We start from the raw sequence: 17,692 nt of genomic DNA on the forward strand, positions 1-17,692 counted from the left end.
CAGTGCTTGTTCAATTTCTTTTTGAAGCCACTGATTATGTTTCGAAGCAGTGAATTCTGGATCATAATCACTCACTGGGTTAAAAAAAATGCTCACAGTCCCAATTTATTTACTGCTCAATATTTGAAATCTGTGTCTCCTGGTCCTTGAACTATCGGTGATGGCATTGATATGCAAACATATTCAGATGTAACTGAAGATTCTGCTGTTATACATGTACGTATAAACATAGTAAAGCCTCTTGTTTGTCAATGTAAAGTTGAATCAACAGCTCTTAGCAGGTTAATAAAATATTGTAATCTATTTCTGGAAATGCTATGTGGAAGTTTCCTGTTTTATGAATGCCATCTTGATAGCAGAATTCTCTCATTTCAGAATCAGAATTTATTGTCATGAACATGTCACGAAATTCATTGTTTTACCACAGCATCAAAGTGCAAACATTTATATAAACCACCTTACAGAATAAATAAGAATAGGGCCAAAAAACCTGAAAAAGTCCACGTAACGCAGGGGAAGAAGCTGTCCTTGTGCCACTGAATTCTCATCTTCGGGCTCCTTTACCTTTTTCTCGATGGTGGCAGAGTGAAGAGGGCACGGCCTGGATGGTGGGGGTGCTTGAGGGTAGAGGCTGCTTTTTAAAGACACCGCCTCATGTAGATGTCCTCAATGAAGTGAAGTCTGGTGCTCATGATGCCACAGGCCGGGTTAACCTGCCTCTGGAATTTTTCCTTGTCCTGAGCATCGGCACCTCTGTACCAGACAGAGATGCAACTGGCCAGAACTTACGGTGCACCTGTAAAAGTTATTGAAAGAATTTGGTGATGTACTGAATCTCCTCAAATTCACAAAGTATAGGCGCTGGCGAGCCTTTTTCGTGATTGCATCGACATTGATTTGGAAGAATGATGGAATGAATGGCCTGAAATAAAATCACCCTCTAACCAAACAGTTACGTTTATAAAATGACCCCAGAGAGTGGTATTTTGGTCTGTTCACCATTTATCCCATTACATTCTTTCAGGCTATTATGCTTATTACGCTATATTAAGTAAGAAAAATGAACTGGAGGAACCATTCAGAACTCTTTATGAAGGGGTTCAGATGATGTAACGGATTGTTAAGAGTGAACCTGGAAAGGATTACAATTATGGATCAGAAAGTCTCGTCATGAATATGTCATGAAATTTGTTGTTTTGCTGCATCACTGCACTGCAAATACTGCTCTAAAATTACATTCATAAATAAATTAGTGCAAAAATATGAAAAAGAGATAGTGTCTATTCAGAAATCTGATGGCCGAGGGGAAAGAGCTCACCTTGTGTCACTGGGCGTGGTATGAGGATTAAAACGACTGCCTTCAGCACTTTCTGCAGGCCTTTGGACTGCAGTTAGAGCTACTGTGTTGGAATTGTATTTTAATACTCTTTCAAATCTGTCGTCGGGTGCACTATGTGGGGAAGTAATCAAAGTAGGCGCAATATAGGATGAAGCAGGGATTAAGGGAAAGTTTTCAAACCATCCTGACATAGAAATATATTGCAATTCCTTCATCACCCCTCTATCTGAGTGTGGGAACTCTCTCCCTGGCACCACAGGAACTGAAGCCGTTCAGGAAGACTGTTCACCACCACCTTCTCCTGGGAATGAAAGATTTGGAAAATAACCAAATTATAATGGCCACCACACAGGGGAAGTGAAAATAAAAGCTTGAAATAGAGAGAAAGTCTCCTATGAATTATCTTCAGTAAGAGTGGCTTAAAAGATTCTGTCATTCTCACTATTTTTAATGTGATGCTTCTGTTAAACTTGCAAGCGAGCTGGAATTAAGTGCCCACATCTCATAAAAAATGGACTGACTGAGAAGAGGTCTTAGAACCAGAGAAAGATACCATCTTTGTTTTTAATGTGTTTGAGCCCATAGGACCTGATGTCTTTTGGTATAATTTATGTGGGTTAGTTTAAAGTTTTAAATAGAAATAGATTGAGGAGGGAAGAAGCTTCATTTACTTAAATCGTGATGGTATATCTCCAGGATGGTCCATTCAGATACTCACAAGGATGCTGGAGCTCGTCATTTGAGGAAGAATATAACGTAGGTAAAAGTAAAGGTTCCATTGTTGTCACATAATACAGGTTCAACATTTAGAATGTAACATACATAGAAAGTTTTAACTTTTGTCTACCTTAAGGCAGTCAGAGAGTCACCACTTTGTCCAGCGCCCCTCATCTACATCCTTTACCACCTAAACAGCCACAAAGTATATTTCAAGATATTAAAAGCCTAACAGTATAACCTGATCAGGATGTGACAGTCATTGGGTTGACAAAATATGCTCTTTATTTTTACTAATTTTGATGGATGAAATTGATGTTTATTTTAGGCATTTATTTTGATTTTTATTGACTGAATTTTCAGAATGGCATAATATTAGCACCGTTGGCGTCGAGTTAGCACAACGTCTTTACAGTGCCAGCAATCGGGACCCGACCTGGGTTCAAGTCCCGCGCTGTCTGTAAAGAGTTTGTACATTCTCTCCGTGTCTGTGTGGGTTTTCTCCGGGGGCTCTGGTTTCTTCCCACCCTTCCGGGGGTGTAAGTTAATGGTGTTTAAATTGGGCGGCATGAACTCGTAGGGCCAAATTGGCCTGCTACAGTGCTGTGTGTCTAAAAAAAAAAAAAAAAAGATAGCATATTATTAAAATCTTATTTGGATTGACACTTAAAAATGAAAGAAAGAAAAAGATTTGCCTTTTGTTCACTTTTCACAGCCTCAAATCCTTGAGATGACATCAAAAGATTTAGATAAACGAGGCTGGATAATATTTCACAAATACTAGATGTGGGAATTTGATTCTATAAGCCCCCATAGTTGTTTTCCTCTGCTATCCAATGAGAAATACCTGGCAAGACAACAGCAATGTTATGAAGACAAAAAAAAAACAGGTTGGTGGAGGGACTCAGCGTGACAGGCGGCATCTGTGGAGGCAAGTGGAGAGGTCAAGACTTTTCGTCACGACGGGGTCTTGGCGTGAAACGTCAACAATCCGTTTCCCCCCACAGATGTTGCCTGACCCGCTGAGTCCCTCCAGCAACTTGGTTTTTGCTCCAGATTCCATTTGTGTCTGTAATCATACACTGTTGCTGGAATGCCATCTGAAAAAATGTCATCCCTCGTATCTGGAATTCAAACAACCAGCAGAAAATTGAGGAAATTAAATTAAAAAATAATAATAATAGGTAAAAAAAATATTTAAGTTTAAAATTGTAAAATTTAAAGTAAATGTTCTCTGAAATAACATATAAACCTTTGGTGAATATGTGAGCAAATATTCAGCGAGCGGAGTGCCTTGGTTGTGCTTTTGCTTGTAGCAGCTGTTTGAATGAAGTTGTGTGAAACAGCACCTACATCCTTTACCGCCCAGGAGGAAGAGCTGGTTGATGCCTTTCGCTGTTGAGGTGACTCTTCAAGTATCTCCTTATCCCTGCTTAGTAAGAGTCACCCCGGCTTTTTCTGTAAACTTGGGGGAGGGTGGGTTAATTATCTATAATGTTACTGTTTGCCATTTTAGCGGCTCCGAAGAAGGGGAGGAACCTGCAGGTGCAGCGATGATTAAATGTTTTCAAGGAATGCGACTGAAAATAAAGTAAAATGCTTTAAGGTTTATATATTCATCCAAGTGAAGTTTGTTCAGTGTAAATACAATATAGTATTTTTTTCTTTTAAACTGTATATTCTTAATGCAGGTGTATTAGTTAGTTATTGTAAAAATGAGTTTATCCGGCATCTACCAAACCCCATGCTGCCAGATACCAGGGGATTTACTGTACTGAGCTGTCAGAGTCATATCTAGTGTTACATTATGATGGGATAAAACAAAAAGAACTAGACATATGTTCTCTGGAATCTAAAAGGTTAAGAGGTGACTTTACTGGGTGCGGATTTTGATAAGGTATGTCATGTTGAGTGGGACATAGAAATATAAAATCACACAGCTCATCCAGGAAGATGATAGGAACATTTTCTTTATACAAGAGGCAGGAGAGGTGTGAAGCTCAGGGCACAAAAAGCAGTATGTTAACTTGATTAAAACCTTTCAGATTGCTGAAGGAACACAGGAAAACGCAGCCAAGGCGGGTAGATGGAATTGTAGTGCAGATGAGCCATAATTTCCTTGAATACTGTAACAGGCCCAGGGGGTTGAACGGACCACTCATGTTGCCACTCGATGTTTTACATAGTTCGGCATGCAAACGTGGTCATTAGTCTTCTGGGGACAGATTACAGGGTACTGAAAGGCAGCGAGCAAGCAAGAAACAGCGTGAGCCCTCTGCATCACTCCAGAATAACACATCCTTGGGGAAGGCAAAAGACGATAGTTTGTGACATATAATTGAGCTAACATGGAAGAATATGTTGAAATGAAACACAAGAATCTGCAGACACTGCAATGGTATGTTGCAATATCACGTTGCTGAGCTAGAGGCGCCTTGGCCTGGAGAAGCTACTTGGCTTCCTTCATAATTATTGAGTCAAATTCTATTTAAGCTCCAACAAGATAACTGGTGTTCTCTTGTTACAACGGAAGATGGTGAAGTTTATGTCAGATGGACAACCTCTAATTTTCTCTTGCTAGATTTTCTGTAGCCTCTCCAAGGGAAAAGCTGACTCGTTGCCCTGGAAATATTCACAGGAAATCTTGCTTTCTGGATTAGAGATCGGCCAGTTAAATGTTGTGAAAATGATTTAATCATTTGTTATCAATCTCATTTTTCAGAAATCATGAGAGAATTTCTAGCTATTTGAAGGCTTTTATCCTTTCTGCTGTATAGTGGTTGATATCATTTGGTTTCTTTCTAAATACATTTGCGTTAGCTGTCTCCATAAGGTGGTGACGGTGCATTCGATGATCAGCGATGTACACCGTCTTCTTCTCTGATGTGGTGAGACTGAATGAAACTAACTGCTTGTGGGACCAACAAATTGAACAATAAAACTTGATGATCAGTCTCCCTGCAGTTTATGATTAGACAGTTTGCTAAGTAAAAATGTCGGTAAGGTTCAATAGCAGTTCTCTCAGCTCTGAAACAGAAACTCTTGGGTTCAAGCCAAGTGAAAGTGTTATCAGCAACTCGAGATGTTAAATTGAAGTCCGTTGTCCAACTCTTCGATGAATGTTAGGGATCTCTGAGTTTTTGTTTGAGGTTCATGGACTGGACAATGAAGATTTCGCTTTGTGAACACTGCTGATCATAAAAATCATCTTAAAATTTTCCAGTCATGAATCATTTTTTGATATAACCTATTTTTGTGATTTCCTGTTATATTTTTAATATGCTTCAAACAGACAAAACCATGAGATGCAGCATGTCATTGAAAATTAATTTTCTGCATTCGCACTTGGACGTCTTCCCTACTGATCTTGGTGAAGTCAGTGATGAACATGGTGAAAGGTTTCACCAGGACATTGTGACCATGGGAATGCGGTATCAGGGCCACTGGAATCCATCAATGCCGGCCGACTATTGTTGGACACTGACACGAGAGGCAACAGTAGAATCGAAAGTCAGCGGAAATTTTTTTTTTATGTCAGTTTAACTAACGCAACGTGTCAGCATCATTATGCAGTTAAACATGCTAAATTAAATAAAAGTCAATTTAATGTTTCTCCAACTTCCTACAGTAAATCTGAAATTATCTTTGTGTTCAACTTGAAGTCATCTATCAAAATCCCCAATTATTTTTCAGGAAGCAAACCTTTTGAAAAAAAATTGTGTCATCCAAATTTGAAGTCTTAATTGTGCAAATTATTTGCTGCATTTCCCTACATTGTAATCATGACCTCAACGTTTCTGCTGCATCCATTGAGTATCTGGTGATGCGCTGTACGCATAAAAGGTACAGGAATAGAAATACACCCCTGTATTTTCTTTCCAGGTGACCCATATAGTGTAGCTGTAGTGCGTGTGAGCCTTTGATAAACCCTTGGCTCTGTGTTTGAATCATAAATTTTAAAAATAACAGTTGGATTGCTGGGTTGGAAAGTGTTTGCATTTTGACACCACAATACTGTTGGGTGGTGTATTTAACTCATCTGGATCTCATATCAGCACTGCCATCAAGAGGTATGTAGTGGTACTGCAAGAGTTTGAAAGTTCCTGCAGTAAATTGTTTTAACAAATAATACATCTAAGTAAAATAACATTACCCATCAGTCAAATATTTGGTCCTGTGGTCTTTCTGATTGATATTTAGCTGGGAGAGGTTTTAAATGCAATTGAAGATGACAAGAAGAGATGAAGCATGCTCTTCCCAGAAATATCAATAAGATGATTTTTAAATCTCATTCAGAAATGTCTGGTAAGCAGAAAAAAAATACAGAAATTGAACAGAGTGTTGGGGTAGCATGGTTGACGTAGTGGTTAGTGCAACGTCTCTGCAGCACCAGCGATTGGGACTGAACTTATGTTCGAATCCTGCGCCGTCTGTAAGGAGTTTGTACGTTCTCCCATTGTCTGCAGGGGCTCTGGTTTCCTCCCGCCATTCAGAAATGTACCGGGGGTGTAGGTTAACGGGGTGTAGGTTAACGGGGTGTAGGTTAACGGGGTGTAGGTTAACGGGGTGTAGGTTAACGGGGTGTAGGTTAACGGGGTGTAGGTTAACGGGGTGTAGGTTAACGGGGTGTAGGTTAACGGGGTGTAGGTTAACGGGGTGTAGGTTAACGGGGTGTAGGTTAACGGGGTGTAGGTTAACGGGGTGTAGGTTAACGGGGTGTAGGTTAACGGGGTGTAGGTTAACGGGGTGTAGGTTAACGGGGTGTAGGTTAACGGGGTGTAGGTTAACGGGGTGTAGGTTAACGGGGTGTAGGTTAACGGGGTGTAGGTTAACGGGGTGTAGGTTAACGGGGTGTAGGTTAACGGGGTGTAGGTTAACGGGGTGTAGGTTAACGGGGTGTAGGTTAACGGGGTGTAGGTTAACGGGGTGTAGGTTAACGGGGTGTAGGTTAACGGGGTGTAGGTTAACGGGGTGTAGGTTAACGGGGTGTAGGTTAACGGGGTGTAGGTTAACGGGGTGTAGGTTAACGGGGTGTAGGTTAACGGGGTGTAGGTTAACGGGGTGTAGGTTAACGGGGTGTAGGTTAACGGGGTGTAGGTTAACGGGGTGTAGGTTAACGGGGTGTAGGTTAACGGGGTGTAGGTTAACGGGGTGTAGGTTAACGGGGTGTAGGTTAACGGGGTGTAGGTTAACGGGGTGTAGGTTAACGGGGTGTAGGTTAACGGGGTGTAGGTTAACGGGGTGTAGGTTAACGGGGTGTAGGTTAACGGGGTGTAGGTTAACGGGGTGTAGGTTAACGGGGTGTAGGTTAACGGGGTGTAGGTTAACGGGGTGTAGGTTAACGGGGTGTAGGTTAACGGGGTGTAGGTTAACGGGGTGTAGGTTAACGGGGTGTAGGTTAACGGGGTGTAGGTTAACGGGGTGTAGGTTAACGGGGTGTAGGTTAACGGGGTGTAGGTTAACGGGGTGTAGGTTAACGGGGTGTAGGTTAACGGGGTGTAGGTTAACGGGGTGTAGGTTAACGGGGTGTAGGTTAACGGGGTGTAGGTTAACGGGGTGTAGGTTAACGGGGTGTAGGTTAACGGGGTGTAGGTTAACGGGGTGTAGGTTAACGGGGTGTAGGTTAACGGGGTGTAGGTTAACGGGGTGTAGGTTAACGGGGTGTAGGTTAACGGGGTGTAGGTTAACGGGGTGTAGGTTAACGGGGTGTAGGTTAACGGGGTGTAGGTTAACGGGGTGTAGGTTAACGGGGTGTAGGTTAACGGGGTGTAGGTTAACGGGGTGTAGGTTAACGGGGTGTAGGTTAACGGGGTGTAGGTTAACGGGGTGTAGGTTAACGGGGTGTAGGTTAACGGGGTGTAGGTTAACGGGGTGTAGGTTAACGGGGTGTAGGTTAACGGGGTGTAAATTGGGCGGCGTGGACTCGTAGGGCCGAATTGGCCTGTTACAGTGCTGTATGTCAGTTGGTGTTGATTTTCCCTGCACATTCACCTCCACTGAAATAAATATATATGCTTGAATTTTGAAGTATGTAAACCTTTCAATGATCTCTGATGGAATCTCTGACATCAGTGGTGTGACCACTGGTCGCAAAGCTCCATAGCTAATAGCACTGAGAAATGCTCATCAGTTTCACTAAGGATCAGTGGAGTCCTACCATGATTTCTGTTGATGAACCTGAATATTTTTGGAATCACTGAAGTAAAAGCAGTGGTGGTCCTACAGACCCTCACACCTGCCACTCAAAAAATCGTGGCTGAATTATTTTTTTAAACCATAGACTACATTCCTTCACTAATGTCATCATCCAGGCTCTAAAAGAAGTATCAATCTCCTTCTTCAGATATTCAGCCACCAGCGCTGAGTTTCTAGTTAGTTCAGGGAATACTTGCTATTTATTTTTGAGGAAATATTAGAATCCAACTCTGGCCCAGAAAGGCCAGAGGGACTTAATAGGAAATGCCAACATATGTTTGTGATTAACATGAAACACGTTGACATCAGTGATATTATTTGTAATGTTGCAAAGAGGTTCCTGTACTAATAGACAGTGCAATTCACAAAGATGTGCTGTCTCACATTTCTGCACAAACTTTAAATTGATGACAGATTTTGTGATCCCTAATAATTAGCTAGAAAGAGAATATACCAAAGACAGTTCAAGTTTATTATCATCCTTTTGTACAACCAATGAAACAGTGTTCTCCAGTCCTTGGTTCAAAAACATGCAAACAGACCTACAGCCATAATACACATACAAACGTTGCATATACAGTACATATGTACAGATATAAAAATAAATAAATATTGTTACATTACAGTAGAGCTTCAGAGGGTTTGTATGAGCAGTTTATCACTCTCACTGCCCATGGGAAGAAGCTGTTTCTCAGCCTGGTGGTTCTGGCTCTGATATTTCTGTATCTCATTGGGAGTAGCTGGAAGATGCTCCATGTGGGTTGATAGGGGTCCTCAATGATTTTCGAGCCCTCTTCAGACAATCCCTGTAGATCACATTGACGGGAGGAGGGAGACTCCAGGGCTCCTCTCTACCGCTCATATGGTCCTGCGGATTGACCTCCGATCCAATGCTCTACAGAAACTGTACCATACTGTTATGCAGCAGACCAGGATGGTCTCGATAGAACTCCTGTAGAAAGTTGGCAAGATGGTGGCCGGTAGCTTTGCCTGCTTCAGTCTTCTCGGGAAGTGCAGTCACTGTTTAACCTTCCAGACAAGTGAGGAGATGTTGTGGGTCCAGGATAGGTCACTACTTAATTAGACAGAGGAACCTGGTGCTCTCTACTCTCTCCACTACTCATCTCTGAATGTTTGTGGAGTGTGGTGGTTTCTGGTCCTCCTGTAATCCACGATCATCTCCTTTGTCTTGCCAACGTTGAGATTCAAGCTGTTATTCTCACATCATTTCACAAGATTCTCTACCTCTTCTCTGTAATTTGATGAATAGAAAAGGAGAAGGTGGAATGATAACAGTAGGGAGATATAAGCATTCTTTCGATAACATAAATATCTTTCTTTCTTTGGTTTGGCTTCACGGACGAAGATTTATGGAGGAGTAATGACCACGTCAGCTGCAGGCTCGTTTGTGGCTGACAAGTCCGATGCGGGACAGGCAGACATGGTTGCAGCAGTTGCAGGGGAAAATTGGTTGGTTGGGGTTGGGTTTTTCCTCCTTTGCCTTTTGTCAGTGAGGTGGGCTCTGCGGTCTTCTTCAAAGGAGGTTGCTGCCCGCCAAACTGTGAGGCGCCAAGATGCACGATTTGAGGCGATATCAGCCCACTGGCAGTGGTCAATGTGGCAGGCACCAAAAGATTTCTTTAAGCAGTCCTTGTACCTCTTCTTTGGTGCACCTCTGTCTCGGTGGCCAGTGGAGAGCTCGCCATATAACACGATCTTGGGAAGGCGATGGTCCTCCATTCTGGAGACGTGACCCACCCAGCGCAGTTTGATCTTCAGCAGCGTGGATTCGATGCTGTCGGCCTCTGCATCTCGAGTACTTCGATGTTGGAGATGAAGTCGCTCCAATGAATGTTGAAGATGGAGCGGAGACAACGCTGGTGGAAGCGTTCTAGGAGCCGTAGGTGATGCCGGTAGAGGACCCATGATTCGGAGCCGAACAGGAGTGTGGGTATGACAACGGCTCTGTATATGCTAATCTTTGTGAGGTTTTTCAGTTGGTTGTTTTTCCAGACTCTTTTGTGTAGTCTTCCACGGTCTTTGCCCTCAGACAGCTCCAAGAAAAGTGCAGAGAACAAAACAAAGGACTCTACATCACCTTTGTTGACCTCACCACAGCCTTCGACACCGTGAGTAGGAAAGGGCTTTGGCAAATACTAGAGCGCCTCGGATGCCCCCCCCAAAGTTCATCAACATGGTTATCCAACTGCACGAAAACCAACAAGGTCGGGTCAGATACAGCAATGAGTTCTCTGAACCCTTCTCCATTAACAATGGCGTGAAGCAAGGCTGCATTCTCGCGCCAACCCTCTTTTCAATCTTCTTCAGCATGATGCTGAAACAAGCCATGAAAGACCTCAACAGTGAAGACGCTGTTTACATCCGGTACCGCACGGATGGCAGTCTCTTCAATCTGAGGCGCCTGCAAGCTCACACCAAGACACAAGAGCAACTTGTCCGTGAACTACTCTTTGCAGACGATGCCGCTTTAGTTGCCCATTCAGAGCCAGCTCTTCAGCGCTTGAAGTCCTGTTTTGCGGAAACTGCCAAAATGTTTGGCCTGGAAGTCAGCCTGAAGAAAACTGAGGTCCTCCATCAGCCAGCTCCACACCATGACTACCAGCCCCCCCCTCCACCCCCCACATCTCCATCGAGCACACAAAACTTAAAACGGTCAACCAGTTTACCTATCTCGGCTGCACCATTTCATCGGATGCAAAGATCGACAACGAGATAGACAACAGATGCTGCATGTTTAAATATACACGTTAAGTAATGACTTGATCCTCTGCCCCCCAAGAAGACATTTCAAACATACACCTGAGTAACAGGGATGTGCGCTGTGTTGTTAAGGCAACATGCACTCATAGTTGAAAATAATGACATAGGAAATGGAACCTTGAACATACTGGAATCCAACTTTACACAACAGTCGTGCCAAAACTTGGCATCAATAGAGTAAGAAGTAAACTGTGAAAATGTTACAACTGAGAGCCATATAATCAGGATGTACAGTAAAATTCTTGGTTTCTGGCACCTATGGATAAGTGTATTTTCTGGTTGCCTGTCTTGGATCTCAACTCCTTCAGGTTTTGTTTTCCTCCTTCTGTCTTCCAGTTCACTGTACCCTGCCAGAATTCAGTGAAATTCAAAAAACTTAAAACAATGGCTCCATTTCTAAGATTCTGATCTTAATGAAACAGGGTTAATTAATGATCTCACAGTGAGAATGCATAAAGGGAAATCATACTATTATAGAATTTCAAAACCAGTTAAGACATCATTCAGGTGCCTTGCCATTCGATGTGTGCGATCATGTCCCTCCATCTGTCACAATCTCTGACCCTCTGAATTATAGTTGTTTCCTCCCCAGTTCTCCTTAAGTGAAGGCTCCATCTTTGAGGTGAGACCACAGTCGATGTTGAGTTCATAATTATTCAAGCGAAAAATACTGAAGTAGTTTCCCATTGCCTTGTTCAATTGCAGTGTCCATACTGGACGGTGAACCCTGGCCACTGATTAGCGGATTCATCTGCCCAGCGTTTTTAGTTTTACAACCATAAATTCCAATTTGTGGAATCTGTTTGTAAAAAACCATCCACCGTCTGCCATCCATTGGCTTCACGGGACCCTGATAGGGAGGCTAAACAGGTTCTACACCTTGCCCAAGGATGATTGGTCAGAAGGAACACCTTACAGCTCCTTTTGTAGAGCAATGGCGCAGCACCAACACTGTTTAGGACAGCAGAGCCCTAAATGTAAACAAGGCACTTAAACTGGCGCGAAAAGTCCAATTCCTGATCTGAATTTAAATTTTCAAACACTGTGTGGACCTTTATTGAATCTTTAATTTGGTATTAATGCAGAGGTGTTGACTGTACCGACAATAACCACAGCAGCAGTGCGAGTATAAGACAGCTTTAATAAACTAATATGTACACTAAGAGGTCATGTCTCTCCACAAGACAAACCTGGAAGGCTAGACTTGTAGCTCTGGGCTGCTTGATAGACAAGGTCACCAGGATGACCCCTGGTGACCTAGTGGTTGTAATTATGTACGGACAATAACCACAGCAGCAGTGCGAGTATAAGACACCTTTAATAAACTAATAGGCACCAGCGTTGTCTCCGCTCCATCCTCAACATCCATTGGAGCGCTTTCATCCCTAACGTCGAAGTACTTGAGATGGCAGAGGTCGACAGCATCGAGTCCACGCTGCTGAAGATCCAGCTGCGCTGGATGGGTCACGTCTCCAGAATGGAGGACCATCACCTTCCCAAGATCGTGTTATATGGCGAGCTCTCCACTGGCCACCGTGACAGAGGTGCACCAAAGAAGAGGTACAAGGACTGCCTAAAGAAATCTCTTGGTGCCTGCCACATTGACCACCGCCAGTGGGCTGATATCGCCTCAAACCGTACATCTTGGCGCCTCACAGTTCGGCGGGCAGCAACCTCCTTTGAAGAAGACCGCAGAGCCCACCTCACTGACAAAAGAGGAAAAACCCAACCCCAACCAACCAATTTTCCCTTGCAACCGCTGCAACCGTGTCTGCCTGTCCCGCATCGGACTTGTCAGCCACAAACGAGCCTGCAGCTGACGTGGACTTTTTATCCCCTCCATAAATCTTCGTCCGCGAAGCCAAGGCAAAGAAGAATAAACTAATATGTCCACTAAGAGGTCTTGTCTCTGCAAGACGAACCTGGAAGGCTCGACTGTAGCTCTGGACTGCTTTATAGACAAGGTCACCTGGTGTCCTCGTGGTTGTAATTACTTTTCACCACATTGACTAATAAGGTTTGATCAGGAGTTTGCCAAAGTTTCGTTTTTGGTCATGGGCTTAGATTTATTTTTTAAACTATGAGTTGTTTGAGAATGAAACCTTGGATGAAATCGTACCTGTAGTATAAATTTTTTTTCACTTTTAATATCTTTTCTGTATTTCAATAAAAATGTTTTTTTTAATGAAAAATGGCATGAAATAAAGTTGGCTTGAGTGGACCGAGCAGATGAACTTTCGAGTAAGATAATAGTTGAGCAGAGGCAGCGACCCGAGGCGAAATGTCATTAACGCCTGACTCCCAACGAAACCAATATTTCCAATCTGGAATTTAATGAGGGGAACTGCAGTCGGCGGAGTTCAGCCAAAACTCCGTGGAAATAACTGCGGAACCAACGGAACTACAATTCCCATGGTGCATCGGGCCTCGGCGGCGCAGGGCACATGAGGGCGAAGCCGCCAACCAGGGGCGTCGGAGTCTCGCGGCTTCCGTTCAGCCAGTCCCCGCCCCCTTTCCGCGGGGAGATGGAGCGGTGCGCCTGGCGGGTTGTGCTCGCCTCCACCTTGATTGGAGCCGTTTTGCCGAAGGTCGTGGAGGCGGACGGAGGCTGGTGAGTATTTAGAGAGGGGGGGGGTTGTATTTGCCGCTTTGCATCGATTGCAAAAAAAAACACCCATGCAAACGCACTGTGTGGGTGCGCGGGACTGTGGGAGCAGCGAGCAGGCCCAAGACGCACAGTGACCGGCTCAGGCTGATTGACAGCCGGCCAGGTGGAGTCAGCCCTGAGCTGGTCTTCCTGCAGGGACGGAGATCGCCCCCCGCAGGCGGCTGGTGGTCATAGCACGAGTGAGGAGGGGTCCAGGATTTCATACAGTGGAACAGATGCTATGCCATGATCCAGGAAGCAGGAAAACAAACTCAAACCCTATAATAAGACCTTTAAACTCCACATGTTAACATCCTCATCTTATAAATGAGCCATCTGAGTCCATTTTTGAGTTTGTAGCATCCTAAAATCAAGTTTTGGGGTCCAATTCCACGGATTAACGAATTGTGTTCTAACGAGGTTTCACATATCTCTGTGGACAGGAGGGTGACGTTGCAGTCCCAGTTTGGAAGCACAGAGTCTAGCATAATGGGGGGGCACTGGAAGTCCCATATTTGTAATCGCCATGGCTGCTGCTTTGTGACACTTTTCACGGTTTTCCATCAGTTTTTGGCAACGCCTGTCTTAAAAACTGGTGGAGGCTTCGTCAGCGCAGGGCTTGTCAATGGGACCTGTCAGCAGCCGCAGCTTCTGATTCTCTTGGCTGGATGCCACTGTGGCGGAGGGTTTCCTTCACAGCGTCATGATAGCACTTGCATGGACAACCTTGAGGTCTCCTTCCGGTCTTCAATTCACTATAGAGCAGCTGGCGAGGCATACGATGGTTGTCCATTCTGATGATGGACTTTGCATGACCAAAACGGATGGCACGCTTGTAGAATTTCTCCAGTTGTTTGATGTGTCGTCAGTACAGAGTCCAGGTCTCACATCCATGTAGGAGAAAAGGGATGACCGCAGCTTCTGTGGAGATGTGGGCGTTGTGTTGATTGAGCACTCTTGTGTGCAGCCTCCCCAGAGCCTGGCTGGCCTTGCTGATCATGGAGTCAATTTCTTTGTCCAAAGACCCATCACTTAAGATGATGCACCCCAGGTATTTGAAGCTGTTTACATTTGTCAGCTAGATGTTGTCAACAGTAATTTTTAGTACTATGGTGTTGGTGTTTGGCATGGACTGATGGAGTACTGCAGTTTATTTGGTTTGATGGTCAGGCCAAAGAGTATAGCAGCATCTGAGAATTTGTTCTGCATTTACTAGATCACTTGTTTTTGTGCCAAGAATGCACAGACATCAGTAAAAAGTGTTTCTTGAATGACTATATAGAGGCACTTCTTCCGTGTGTTCAAGTGGCGAAGGTCAAAGAGAGTCATCCAGTTGTTACCTGATGTACACTCCCTCCAGACGAACAGATTGAACAAGATTAGGACAAGTACACGTTCCTTCACCCCATTAGAAATGGCAAATGTAGCTGAGGTCTCACAACTGCAGAAGACCTGTCCTATCATTCCGTCATGGAGTAGCTGAATAATCTTGATGAATTTCGTTGGGCATCCATAACGTCCAGGAGCCTCCCCGTTTACAGTGTCAAATGCCTTTGTCAGGTCAATGAAGCTAAAGAGGCTTGTTCTGCTCGATACTCTTCTCCTGAACTTGTCTCATGGCAAGTATCCACTGTACTCCATTCCTATGACCATGACCTCCTGTGGAATGGCCTACTTCTGGGCCTGCATTCGCTGGTGTTTAGAGGATAAGGAAGAGAGGGTGAATCTCATTTGCACTGGTGGGAGAGTTGGAGTCTCGAGGGCACTGCTTCGAAATGAAAGGATGTGGCTAATGTGATGAAAGATTTGAATTTAGTTGATATTTGGCGTAGATTTAATCCTACACAGAAAGACTTCTTTTTATTCTTCTCGACATAATTCTTTTTCAAGACTTGATTATTTTTTAATTTCGGCACATTTACAGGATAAGGTTGTATCTGTGGATTATAAGGCAAGCTGAGTCTCGGACCATTCATTGTTATTACTGGAATATCAATTTCCTTTTTTTTTGTATTATTAGATTAAAGAGTGAAGGGGTATTTTTTGTTTAAATATAAAAAAAGCATAAAGTATTTGATTGTTTAAAAAACTAAAAATTGATGTGGTTTTTTTTGTAAAGTTTATTCAGTAGATAAGGAATATCTGAAATTTAAATGTGAATGGGATGGATAAGTTTTTTTTTATATTTTTTCTTTAACTTTAAGGTGAAAGGAGTGGTAATTCTGGTGTATATTATTTTGCTATTTTAGTTAGAGAAAGAAGGGAATAATGGTGAAAGTTATAAATTGAATTGTACAATTCTTAATGAGGCTTGAATTTTGTTTGTGGTTTATGCTCCATTTGTTGAAGATATAGATTTTGTTGTAGATGTGTTTTTATTATTTGGATATCTGAATTTTAACGTAATGATTGGGGATATTTAAATGTGGTATTGGAGCTTTTATTGGATAACTATTCAAGAGTAAAAGGGAAAAATGGTGGAAGAGTACTAAAATTGAATTGTACAATGCTTAATGAGGTTTGAATTTTGTTTTAAGATGGTGGTTTTGTGACTAATATGATGATAGATGTGAAGTTAGTTGATATTTGGTGAAGGTTTATCTCTTTAGAGAAAGTTTTTTTTCATGCTACAATTTTTTTTTAAGAATTGATTATTGTTTAAGAATTTTTGATAGATAATGTTACTAACTTTACTAATTTTTTATATTAAGTTTGAGTTAAATATATGTTTCATCTTAACTCCGTTTGTTAAATATATGCATTTAAGTTTGATTTAAATATGTTTTTTAAGTCTGATATCTTAGTATTAATTACTTTTCTTTTTGTTAGTATTTTAATTGGTTATGTTTTTGTTTTTTTGTAAGTGGGTTTTTTTTCACATATTATTAACTTTATTAATTCTTCACTCTTTATTTTGGGGGAAAGGGGGGGTTGGACTAATTTGAGTTGGGTTATTAATGTGTAATAATTATTGGGGAGGGTATAGTTTATTTAGATTACTGATACTGTATTGTAATTTTATTATTTTATTCTTAATTTTTTTTAATGTAATCCTATATGTTATTCATGTTATAAAATCTTAAATAAAGTTTAAAAAAAAAGAAATGAAAGGATGTTCCTCGATGTATGGACTGGGTGTCTGTCAGTGGGACTAGACAGAAAAATGGTTTGGCACAGACGAGAAGAGCCAAAGGTGTCTGTTTCTATGTTGTGTAATGTTCTGTGGTTCTCGAACAGAAATGGGAAGAAATTTTAGCCAGAGGGTGGCGAATCTTTGGAATTTGTGGCTATAGATGGTGATGTAGGCCAGGTCATTGAGTAGATTTAAAGCAGAGGTTTATAAGTTTTTGATTAGTAAGGATGCCAAAGCTGGCATTCGGATGCCAGCTCTTGGCCTGTATTTGTTGGAATTTAGGAGAATGGGGGGGGGGGGGGGGAATTCTCATTGAAACATTTTGAATGTTGAGGGATAGAATAGCTGTCAAATGGTTGTTTCTCGAGGTGGGAGAGTTGACGATGAGAGGGTACAACTTCAGGATTAAAGGGTGTCTGCTTAGAACTGAAATAATTGCTGATATATTTTTAAGTATTTCCTCGCAACCCTCTGATTTTTTTTTAAAGTCAAAGAATAATGAATTGGCATTTCCTAATTTTACATTTTATTATTGGGCAGTCAATATACATAATTTGCTTCTTTTGTTACGTTTTGATAAATTAGTTGACCGCTCTTCGTGGGTAGAAATGGAACTGAATTTTACTAGAAGCACATCTGTGTGGGCAATTCTAGGGTCTTTCTTTTAAATCCTCTTTATATAAACTGACTGATAATCCGATTGTGAAATATAGTTTGAGAATATGGGCACAATTTAGAAGGTTTTTTTGATTTCAGAATGTTTCCCTCGCTAGCCCTATTATATCTAACCATCTTTTTCAACCTTCTTTACTAGATGCTGTTTTTAAGGACTGGCATAGATTAGGTATTAAATGTTTTAAAGACCTTTTTATTCAAAACA

The 17,692-nt window shown here is 42.3% G+C and overlaps 1 protein-coding gene across 10 annotated transcripts in view; it reads left to right on the forward strand.

Moving 5' to 3' along the window:
• The window catches only part of jmjd8 (jumonji domain containing 8), a 184,595-nt gene that overhangs the window by 128,213 nt on the left and 38,690 nt on the right, over positions 1 to 17,692 (forward strand). The window contains exon 1 of one of the 10 annotated variants that reach the window (XM_069906209.1): positions 13,535 to 13,643. The exons of the other annotated variants lie outside the window; for them this stretch is intronic. Within the exon in view, the coding sequence (XP_069762310.1) occupies positions 13,558 to 13,643 (86 nt within the window). The 5' untranslated portion in view covers positions 13,535 to 13,557. Of the gene's footprint in view, positions 1 to 13,534; positions 13,644 to 17,692 lie in introns of those variants that run through there. 10 annotated transcript variants of the gene reach the window in all.

Source organism: Narcine bancroftii, chromosome 12 (assembly GCF_036971445.1).
Source record: "Narcine bancroftii isolate sNarBan1 chromosome 12, sNarBan1.hap1, whole genome shotgun sequence".
Lineage (NCBI taxonomy): Eukaryota > Metazoa > Chordata > Chondrichthyes > Torpediniformes > Narcinidae > Narcine > Narcine bancroftii.